General features: G+C 33.6%; 2 protein-coding genes across 7 annotated transcripts in view; one reads left to right on the top strand and one right to left on the bottom strand.

Moving 5' to 3' along the window:
• Positions 1-641, bottom strand: part of LOC143252503 (uncharacterized) — an 80,162-nt gene extending 79,521 nt beyond the window's left edge. For 3 of the 4 annotated variants that reach the window (XR_013029016.1, XM_076504748.1, XM_076504746.1), the window contains exon 1: positions 470-641. Coding sequence is in view for 3 of the 4 variants with exons in the window: in XM_076504748.1 (XP_076360863.1) it covers positions 470-508 (39 nt within the window). In the remaining variant the exon portion in view is untranslated. The remainder of the gene's footprint in view (positions 1-469) is intronic. The other variant, XM_076504747.1, reaches the window with a different exon arrangement.
• Positions 642-6,474: 5,833 nt separating this feature from the next.
• Positions 6,475-11,915, top strand: part of LOC143252505 (leucine-rich repeat flightless-interacting protein 2-like) — a 55,478-nt gene continuing 50,037 nt past the window's right edge. Inside the window, exons 1-2 of one of the 3 annotated variants that reach the window (XM_076504750.1) lie at positions 6,479-6,661; positions 6,829-6,986. The gene's annotated coding sequence lies outside the window, so the exon portion shown is untranslated. Of the gene's footprint in view, positions 6,662-6,828; positions 6,987-7,060; positions 7,189-11,915 lie in introns of those variants that run through there. The other 2 variants (XM_076504749.1, XM_076504751.1) reach the window with 2 other exon arrangements.

An 11,915-nucleotide genomic window follows, 5' to 3' on the forward strand; every position in this document is an offset into this window, starting at 1 on the left:
GGGTCATTCTTGATTTCCTCCAATCATCGATATATACATTACCATCACTTAATATTTACTTTATACTGTATTAGGTCAGAACGTCAAAAATTCTTGCAACTCGAGTCAAACTGTCGAAACTGGACTGGGTTGTACGTTAGTAGTTGTACCGTTGCACTAAATAAAGCTTTAACAAGTTTAAAATGGTTTATCAGCTGAAGTGCAGTAATAGTTGTACTATTTAACTAAAAATATAATAATAGCTAAGACGACAAACATGATACTTTATTGCAAATGTTAAGACCTCATTTATTTAGGCCTAGCTACAGGCCTAGACAACTAAAACTACTCGTCCGTTACTTCATCCAACACCTACTACTTGCATTACCCGTATGAAGCTGAAAGATTCCGATAGTTGTACACTTCTACATGCTAAGCCTAACTCACATTTTTTCGTGGAAAATGTGGCTCCTAATTTTTAACAACTTACCTCATCAATTAACTGAGATATTACCATAATGCCTTTCATATATTTTTAAATAATGCAATCAGTCTTAAATTTCACCATAAGTGTCAAATAACCTCTAACTTCCTCATGACCGGTTCTTGTTTCCCGGTCGCACGGCTCACACGATAACTAAGCTACATGTACTCTCATGAATGTCACTAGAGGGCAAGAAAAAAACCAAAACAGAAACGTAGTATCATAAAAACGAACATTCGAAAATTTAATAAGTTTTTTTTGTTATGGAATCAAATTATTTATGTCTCCAAGTGAATCAGCTGTAAGTTTATGGACTTACAACTCTAAAATGTAGAGTTTGGTTCCCCTTGGTGAGCAGTTCGGTGATAGCCTACTGTGTAGCTTTGCGCTAAAACAAATATTGTTTAGATTTTTAGGTATATATACGTTTTTCATAGCAAATCTACTTTGGGTTGGTCCGGCATGGCCAAATAGTTAAGGCACTCGACTCGTAATCTGAGGGTCGCAGATTCGAATCCCAGTCACACAAATATGCTTGCCCTTTCGGCCGTGGGAGTGTTATAATGTAATGGTCAAACCCACTATTCTTTAGTAAAAAAATAGTCCAAGAGTTCGATGTGGGGGGTTGTGACTACCTGCCTTTCCTCTAGTCTTATGCTGCAAAATTAGGGATAGCTAGCGCAGTTAGCCCTTGAGTAGGTTTGCGCAAAACTAAAAAACCAAACAAACTCCTCAACATTCCCCAGGTTGTGTGAGGCATTTGAGTGGTTGTTTTGCGACCGTGCAACTTAGAGGGAACAATGGCGTCAAATTTCTTTGATTCTTCACAGCCGTCGAACACAGTTTAACTGCATAATAAATTACCACTGAACATCCAGTCATTCCGTAAAACGTACTATATTACTCTGAGGGAAATCAGTTCTTCCTACAATACCACATTAATTCGTTACTATCATTGAAAAACGTTTTTTAATAACGATTTTGCAGATAAAGTATACAATAATAAACGTTTTAAATTTCTCTTAGGTAGAAAACAAAATAGAGTCTTTTTCATGATGTTTATATTTGCATGCGTATTTTCTAACCACGTTTACAATTACGTAATGAACAGAGTATTATAATAAAACATGGCTAGGTAGTTAGAGCGCTCGACTCAAAATCTCAGGGTCGCTGGTTTTGAAACCCCCTCCTACCACATATGCTCGCCCTTTCAGCCATGGATAAATCTCACTATTCGTTGGTAAAAGAGAGCCTAAGAGTTGGTGATGACTTGTTGCCTTTCCTCTAATCTTACACTGTTAAATCAAGGATGGGTAGTATATATGCAAAAACGGCTCGTTTGGGTTGAGAAAATATTTTACATAGAAGAGCGAACAACGTTTCGACCTTCTTCGGTTATCGTCAGATAACAAAGAAAGAGGTAACTGACCGGAAGCTGACCACATGTTTGGAAGGGGTTGTGTAACTGAGTGTCGGAATGTAGGGGGGCGGTGTTAAATGTTTGAATATACAATTTTATTTATTTTATTATATTAATATAGGTATAAAGGCGTCCCTTTATATTGGTTTATTTTGGGTTTAAGTTGTTGTATAAGTAAGGCTTCTTTAATTTTGCGTTTGTTTATGTTTATTAAAGAAAATAAATAAAATTATATATTCAAACATCTAACACGGTTTTACGTAGGTAGGAATAAAGTGTTTGTGAAATTGCGTTGGCTTTTTTTCATTTTTAGTAGTAATTTGTTCAGTTGCATCTCGTGTGTCTTTGTTGGATTTGTGTGTATTGCTTTAAATTTGTTCGTGTCTGATAGGATGTTTTTCATTTTTTGGATGTATTCATTCGTGTTCATTATGACTATAGCGTTACCTTTATCTGCTTTTAGAATTTTTATGTTTTTGTCTTGTTTTAGGTTTTTTAATGGAATTAATGTCTCTTTTTGTAAGATTGTTTTTTTAGTTTTCTGTTTTGTGAAATTATGTTGATGGTTTTGCGAGAAAATTCTTTGAAAAAATCGTTTAAGATGTTGTTTATAGGTGTTTCTGGAAAATATAAATTTTTAATTTTATCTGGGAAGTTTGGCTGTTGGATGTCAATAAAATTATCTGAGTTGTCTTCTTTCATATATATTTCTCTACAAGTGGGTTTTCTCGACATCAAGGATGGGTAGCGTAGACAGTCCTCGTGTAGCTTTTCGCGAAATTCAAATCAAACTAAACTTATGTCTAGACCGAAAATGTCTAGGTGGAATTCCGCTCTTTATTATTACTATGCCAGTTTTGTTAGCCTAATTTCTTTTTCATATTATGAAAGCATAAGAACCTTGGTTTCTTGCACACCTGTCAGCTTGTTTATGAAGTATCATGACTTCTCAAACTGCAACGTGCTTTTTAAAAGTATATGATGTTTTATTTATAAACATTTACTGCATTCACGTTTTCTTTTAGCAAAACCAAATCGGACTATCTGTCGCATCCACCGAGGGGACTCGGATCAAATCTCTAATTTAAGCATTGTATATCTGAAGATTTACTGCTGTCCTACCGGAGGACAATCATGTACTATTCAATTTTAAATATTTTTCGTTAAACATTTAGTCAGAAGGTGACGCTACTAATGTAGCGTTTTTACCAGCATTGGTATTGATTAAACTAAAATGTTGAAAATGTTATGACAAAGGAAGCTTGATCAGTAGAATCACAAAATTATAATTTGGAGACAGAGAGAGTTAAAAAAAACTAACTAGGAAAAAATAACTAGTAGCTAGTTATTTCCAGTTAGCTCTTAGATACAGTGTAGTCTTTTTGAACAACAAGTTTGTTTGTTCTTGAATTTCGCGCAGAGCTACATGAGGGGTGTCTGCGCTAGCTGCCCATACTTTAGTAGTGTAATACTAGAGGGAAGGCAGCTAGTCCTTATCACCCACCACCAACTCTTGGGCTACGCTTTTATCAACTAATACTGACATAGGCCATTACATTAGAACATCCCCACAGCTGAAAAGAAGAGCATATTTGATATGACAGGAATTCGAACCCACGACCCTTATATTACAAACTTGAGCGCCCTAATCACGTGGCCATGCCAGACTAAGAAGAACAAGAATTCTTGCACCATTGTTTATCTAGGGCAAAGCTACATAACGGGCCATTCGCTCTTTGTTTACCGCGAAGAATCTATCCCCATAATTTAGTGTTATATGTTTATAAAATTATAACTGACCCACCGGGAGACCTTTTGCACAGATCCTATTATTTACTGTACAATTACTTTATGCTGGCAGGGTGAAACATATATCTATTCGTTATTGTATTATATAGTATTATTACTGCTTTTAAAGCTTTAAACACTGTTAAAAATTAAACTTGTGGAACTTGTTTGGTTTGGTTTGCTTTTTAATTTCGCCCAAAGTTACAGAAAGCTATCAGCGCTCGCCGTTTCTAATTTAGCAGTGTAAGACTAGAGGGAAGGCAGCTAGTCATCACCACCCACCGTAACTCTTGGGCTACTCTTTTACCAACGAATAATAGGATTGACCCTTACTTTATAACGCCCCCACGGCTGAAAGGGCGAGCATGTTTGATGTGACGGAGATTCAAACCCGTGACCCTCGGATTACGATGGAGCTTAGATTCTGTTAGATTTATGAATTCTCATAGAGTAACTTTATTTCAACATGATTATTTGAATTTTTACAACATATTATAAAGTTTTATCCTCCAACAAATCTATAAATTATCTGTAATTAAAAAAATAATACTTTCGATAACACCATATGTAATAATATCCAACATAATCTCGAATATGTCATGCATCTCAGTTATAATTTTTTATTAGCAGTTTGCATTATTTATTTATTATATCTTGATAATGATCACTGTATATTCTACTAGGTAAATCATATTTCTCTATTTCATTTTTACTACTTCCACACTTTTTTTAGACATGTTTTCCCAAATTCTCTTGAAATTATTGTTCAATTGTTTTGACTTGTCTGTTATCATTGTTAAAGGAACTTATGACCTATATTCACTTTTCTGTGATCATTTAATTAGAAGTGTGATATATCACAAATTGTTAGAAGAGCAGACGAATTGGGCCCGCTAACAAGAGGATGTTTTCAGATCTATATTTTAGTGTGTATTTCTCTTCTTGTCACAACAGTTAAATCTCAGATAAAGCGAATGTTTCAACACTCGCAATTTGAAATACAATACAATGTACATTAAGAGGGCAAATAAGCTTTGTGTATGTATGTGCGTGTGTAAATGGGAAGTAGATAGTGGAAGTCTCAATAAATAAAGACCTCTTGTCAACTCATGCAGTTCCCTCCTGGTAAGTTTCACTAAGTAAAAAAGGGAAAATGCTAAATGAACAAGAAACCAGAGTCACGGCAACTACAAATCACTATAAAACACTATTTAATTATCCAAGTTTGAGATCACTACAAGTACCAACGTTTGTAAATCCCTGTCTTATGTTTTCTCAGAACCATGAGCCAGTCTTCTGTGCAGCAGGAATGTGATTAGTGAAAATAAAAGAGAGGATTTACTCGCGCCTTAACAAAAGAAAATGGAAGTTACAATTAAGCACTCGAAATTTGGTTTGAATTTCGAGCAAAGCTACACGAGAGCTATTTGCGCTAGCCGTCCATAATTTAGCAGTGTAAGACAAGAGGGAAGGCAGCTAGTTATCATCACCCACCGTCAAATTTTGGGCTACTATTTTATCGACGAATAGTGGGATTGACCGTAACTTATAACGCATGTTTGGTGCAATGGCGATTTAAACCCGCGACCCTCGGATTACGAGTCGAGTGCTTTAACCACCTTGCTATGTCGTATCTGTTTTGTTTTAGCCCGTTAAGAATTATATCTTACTACTGCTAACAGATAATGCACTGCTGTCTCTGAAGATACACAATTCTCGCGTATTTGATCATAACTTGTTTGTTTTGTTTTTAATTTTGCGCAAAGCTACATGAGGACTATCTGCGCTAGTCGTCCCTAATTTAGCAGTGTAAGACTAGAGGAAAGGCAGCTAGTCGTCACCATCCACTGCCAACTGTTGGACTACTCTTTTACCAACGAATAGTGGAATTGACCGTAACATTATAATGTCTCCACAGCTGGAAGAGCGAACATGTTTGGTGTGACAAGGATTCGAACCCGCGACCCTCGGATTACGGTTAATATATGTCTATCAGTTTTGTTGTTGTTAATGTATTATATTGATTTGCATGTAATGTTTTTGATGAAAAAAATTAAGCCAACCTATAGGACTCAATACTCATCTTCCTGTATTGTATCATTAATTTTCAGCAAAAATAGTTTATTAGAAATTCTGATTTTTTTTTCTGTACAAAAGACTTATGACATTTACTGGGCCCGGCATGGCCTAGCGCGTAAGGCGTGCGACTCGTAATCCGAGGGTCGCGGGTTCGTGCCCGCGTCGCGCTAAACATGCTCGCCCTCCCAGCCGTGGGGGTGTATAATGTGACGGTCAATCCCACTATTCGTTGGTAAAGAGTAGCCCCAGAGTTGGCGGTGGGTGGTGATGACTAGTTGCCTTCCCTCTAGTCTTACATTGCTAAATTAGGGACGGCTAGCACAGATAGCCCTCGAGTAGCTTTGTGCGAAATTTCAAACAAACAAACAAACAAACAAAAGACATTTACTGAAAGCTTGCCAAGTTTTGTGACGATACATAAATCGCAGCGTACTGAACGATGTATCAAAACAAACGTATCGCGATTTCACGTGTCGTATCACTGTGTTGTCACGCCATTATATTTCACACAGTAGTGGGTGAAAGGCATGATGCACAAGATGAAAAATAAAAATATCGAGGTCTTATTTCGTACATTGAATATAATAAGTCGTATATACGATATAAGACCTTTATATTTTTATTTCCGTCTTGATGGTTCAAGACTTCCTTAAAAAAAAAAGCTTATTGAAAAAAAAAAAGGAAGAGAAACTTCTTCCTTCGTTGTTTCCGGTTCAGTCTGTCTTTTTTTTTTTTTTCTTTACATCCGGGAATCGTATGTGAACCTACTCCTATTCTGATGACATACACTAAGTTACATTGTTTTGCTTTGTAAGACTTTTAAAATATTTAATGTTTTCTGTAAGAGCAGTTACAACATAATGTACATTTGAATTACTCTGGAGGACTTTTCAATAATTCATAACTAAAAGGTAAATAGATATTTAAATTTTAATCAAATTTCATCGCTTATTTATATACGTAACGGTATTTCATTTTTAGTTGCACAGTTTTTAGTTTACAAATTTATAACTATAATTTACACAGAGAGCAAGTATTTTATAAATTAATGAATATACAAAAGATTTTTCGTCTTTAGAATTGCCTGTCAGGAGTTTAGTCGTCCGTTCATAAGTTCCATTCAGCTTCAAATTTCAGTCTTGTGTGAACCAAACTAAAATATGATAAAGCAGATGTGCTGATCAGAACTGTTGCATCAAACAGGAAATCACAGTTATAAGTTAACTGGTTTCTTCAGTAAGTTGGTATTTCCTTTTACTAAGAATTACTTTACTCTAAAAGATTCTTTTGATTTCTCCAGTTTCGTCAAATCCATGAAGTTTGATCAATCTATATATTACCAATTTTGATACTGAGTCCCTATACTGCATACACTAATGTTCAACTTGATGAAGTGATAAAATTAAGTAATGATTTATTATTTCCTGATGACACTGAGGTTAATGGCTTGACTAAAAATCGGTTTATGAAACTACTTGAAATTATGACCTAAGAATTTCACTTTGTGTTTGATAATAAGACATATGATCAAAGGGACAGTGTACCCATGGTCTCATTAATATTATTATTAGATAGATATCTACTGTATCATGAAACCACTGGGTTACAGTTCTGTCCATCTGAATTTAAACCTTTATAAGAGATATGTTAGTGGAACTTTTATGGTATTTAGAGAACAGAGCTATGTCAAGAAGTTCCAAGATTATTTAAATTGTATATACAGGAAGATCAAGTTTACAGTTGAAGAACAAAAAGAAACTAAATTGTATTTTTTAGATCTATAGGTCATCAACCAAAATAGGAGGTTCAACACTAGATATGACCACAAACCATTTATTTTGGCTTGTCATTTCAGCACATTAACACCTGATAGTTAAAAAAATAACTTAATAAGTACTCTAATTTATAGAGTGTATGAATTTGATTACTCTTATTGCAATGTTCAAGATGAACTAATGAATATTAAAAACACTTGATTAAAAATGTCTTCCTTCTGTTACTCTGTCAGCAAAAGTATTTTTAAATATATCAGTGAAGTCTACAATCCCAAGATTTCTTACCTCAATGTTCCTAAATGTCTTATCACATTGGTGTTACCATTCACCGGTTCCCATGGTATCAAACTAATAAGAACCCCCCCAAATTTTTGCAATAAACTTATCCCCAAATCAGTCTAAGAGTACTCTTCAAACCTTACAAAAGGAATAAGTGACTTTTTCCTATTTAAAGACAAAATAACTCCTTTAGAAGAATTGCTGTTGATGTATCATTTCAAGTGTTCTTGGTGCAGGCATGATAATATTGGGTGAATGACCTGAATCCCAACAACCAGAATTAAAGAGCATGCACAAACAGCCCTTCCAACTACTCTGGAATTTACAACCACCTAAGCAAAGCCTGTAATGAGAAATCTAACCCAAACATCAAACAGTTCAAGTAATAGACTTGGTGAAAGATGAATGGACTGAGGAAAAAGGAAGCACTCCTAATTTGTAACTTAAACTCAAAGCTGAACAAATAACTAAGAACATCATTGAATCGTAAACTGTGCTACACTTACTGTGTCTGAGATGGGCGAAGCTGAGAGTGAAACTTTTATTGAACAAACAAACATTAACGTCTACATAAATCTTGTAACATTTGCTAATATTACTAGTAATACTGACAGAATATTGTTTAACCATTATAATTTAGAAACTTACCACAGCTGGTATAGGTATTTTGTAATTAATAAAATTAAGAATAACATAAAATTTGAAGAAATTAAGTGAGGCTTCTTTCATGAGTTAGAAAGAGGTTACTGGTAATATTTGGAATTAGTGACAGTCAGACTACAAATGTGTGATGAATAGACAATTTAGTATTAACACATTGTAAATCAAGCAAATAAAAAATTAATACAAGTAAAACCAGATTAGGTGTGACCTATGGGTAAAAAGATAGAAGCAACCAGTAAGTAATACATTATTGTCAAAGACTAAGATGAGTATGAATTATGTTACTGTTATTTAAGAGTGATTAATAAATCTCTGTGAAAGTTAAAACTTATTGCTCAATAATTGTACTGTGGCTATGTGAGCATTTTTGATTTAGCTTCTGAGAAAAATGGCAAATTAAGTGTATTGTAATGAAATTATGTAGTTTAATGCTTATAAAACCCTAAGGAGAATACATATTTTGTCATTCCTTGAAATAGATTCAATTGGAAATTGGTATTCCTCCTACACACTGTTCTGTTCAATATCCTCACAGATAACTACGTTTATTACTATTCAGGCCATTTGTTAACATCTTGAGAGGACCTAATTTATTTTTGATATTGTTGGCCAGTCTCCATGGTAAATTGTATTTGCAAAGAAAAGATTTATTAGACTATTAGTTGGACCAATGTTTGGTGTAATTGTTACAATTTTGTAGTAGTTATAGATATTTGTAATGCAATGTGTAGAAAATCTAGGACGAACATTGATTTTTATTCTTCAGATACTAGGGTCATGATGTTCTGGAGAGTGCAGATAGTTTTGTGGCAGAAGTTAAAAATCAGAAGTTTTTTTTTGTGTTGCATCTTATAACTGGCATAAGCCCAGATGCATTTTTTGACAGTAGTATTTGTAGATTTATTGAAAACATCTGATTTGATTAAGAATGTTTCTTCTATTCAGTGTTAGTGATTAGGTTAGAATGTGCTAAGTGGGCTTTACTTTTAAGCAGTATAAAGTCACTTCCATACTTGAGGTATGGAAGTGTGAGTTTTGTGTTAGAAGAGTGTTGTTAATAAGAAAAACGGAAAGAACTTAACTGTTGTTGTTGATAGAACTATTAAACATAATGCTGGGAATTTCATTTTGGGAAACAAAATAGATAGTTCTTTGTTATAATCAGAAAATTTTATTCTGTAGTACAAGACAATTTCATAGCTATTTTTTTCTTAAGCCTGGTGATAGATACTTTGGAGTTCTGGTTTCATTTTTAGTTGTTCTCATCATAATCAAGTGCTCAGGATGTATATAGTCGGGAAAAATATGGAAAAACCAAGAAAAAATGCCTAAAGTCAGGGAATTTTCTTTTGTAAGCCTTTTTTTTGCAGCTAGTAATCACTAAAATAATATGAAAGTCAAGGAATTTTCTTTTGTAAGTTTTTTTTCAGCCAGTAATTAAGAACAGAATATGTTGACTGGTTACTGCATCTAGTATAGAAGCTCAGTAATTTATTTGATGTTGTTCATCCACTAATTTCATAGCATACTTCCCTATATACTTGTATATTTATATAAATACATTTATATAATGTGAATGGTCAGTGAAAGTGTAGAAAAGTCATGGAATTTATTTATAAAGTTCTGTATACACTCTGAAGGTACAAGTACAGTGCATTATAATTTTGGAAGGAGCTTAGAGACTAATGTGATACCATTTTAGTAATGAGGCTTAAAGTTTTAGGCTTGTTTTTTGTAAATTGTTGAAGAATTGAAGTAGTTTGATTCTGGTGTGTAATGTGTTACGAAGACAAAATGTTTTTTCCAACAAAATTTTCCTTTTTAGAACTACAAAGTTATTGATTAGTGTTTTGGATATTGTACATGCAGATACTGTTGGTTTGAATTCCTTTAAAAATTTGTTAGCTAGACATTGGATTAGTTTTGTGGTAACTTTAATAGGATAAATGGCTTTTTCTAGCCTTGCACCAACATGAGTTGTTGCATTGAAATGAAATAAGCAATTGTTAAAAGGTTTGCTAAGGTCACCCTCTATTTTGCTATGGAGAAGTGCTATTCTATATCATGAAAATGAAGTCCAACAGGCAGACATTTTGGATTATTAATCAAACCTTTCATTTGTTTGTGTCAGTATAAATTATGCAAATATTTCAGTGTGCAATAAATTATTTCATGTCTTTATTGGAGAAAGGTGGGTGGATGTCCAAGCTTTTTGCCTACCCTGTACTGTAACTCTTTTTAATGACCGATAATGTATAACTAGTGATTCATTCAAGTCAAATATTGGTGCAGGATTTATAAAGTATCCATATCTTTGAAATGTAACATTTGCATTTTTATTTTGAGAACTTAACTTGAGATATGTGTACATGTATGCTAATGTTTAAAATCTTTAGTAAAGTGCTGAATAGTTAATTAATTCAAAATGTGGGTTGTTACAAAGATGATGAAAAGCACATATGAAAATTGTTTCATGGGTAGAGATCAGCAGAGAGTGACTTTTTCACATAGAAATAGTCTATATTCAGTGTACTACATAAATATTCCATGCTAAGAAGTTCTGTTATTTATAGTAGAATGGTTTATTACATACTTAATATTGTTTTCTATTAGCTGTTGTATTTGGCTTTATTCTGTCATGTCATAATGCTCTACTAAACATTTTTGTAATGGTAATTTAAACCATTACTTTATCTGTGACAGTTATTCTTTTTTTCCATTAATTTTTCTTCAGTATGATTTAATTTTCTGGATGGGAATGTTCACTCTTCTTCAAACTGTTCTTTCATGTTTGGTTTTACCTTTTCAACCTGATAAGTTATTTTTATACTTGGAAGTCTCTTGTTGGAGTTTAAGACTTTCCCCTACTGATTTTAGGGTTAACTGTTTTTGACTGTAGAGCTTTTATTTTTGCATTTTAAATGTACTTGACCTTGATTTGAATATTGTTGAGTAAATTTCTACGTCTTCTATTTCATAATCCAGGTGACCAGTAGTCAATACCAATGTGGCTAATATAACTAGTTTTCAATTGGCTGTAGTACAGTCTTAGCTATGAGTAGGCTTAATGTCTGAAGAAGTGTGAAGTTAATTACCAAACTGTATAGGCCTCATATAATATGGAGATGTATACAGGGTTTAGTACCTTGTGTTAAAATAATTTTTAATATGCAAATTAGTAAGTTATGTGACAACTACAACTGATGATAAGCCATTTGGGAATGGTATGTACCTGAACTATAGTTTCATTTTGTTTGATGTTTTTAGATACTTTGATGCCTCTGAAAGTTGATCTGTTTTGGAAAGTGTGTTTAACTGTTCTTACCAGTGCAAAATGTTCATACACTATAAGGACATAAAGATGTGTTCAGATCAGGGAGTTAGGATTTCCAAAACAGTGAAATTACTTAAATGGTATTAAAGAACAAAACAATTTGGGGAACCAATA

Source organism: Tachypleus tridentatus, chromosome 6 (assembly GCF_004210375.1).
Source record: "Tachypleus tridentatus isolate NWPU-2018 chromosome 6, ASM421037v1, whole genome shotgun sequence".
Taxonomy (NCBI): Eukaryota; Metazoa; Arthropoda; class Merostomata; order Xiphosura; family Limulidae; genus Tachypleus; species Tachypleus tridentatus.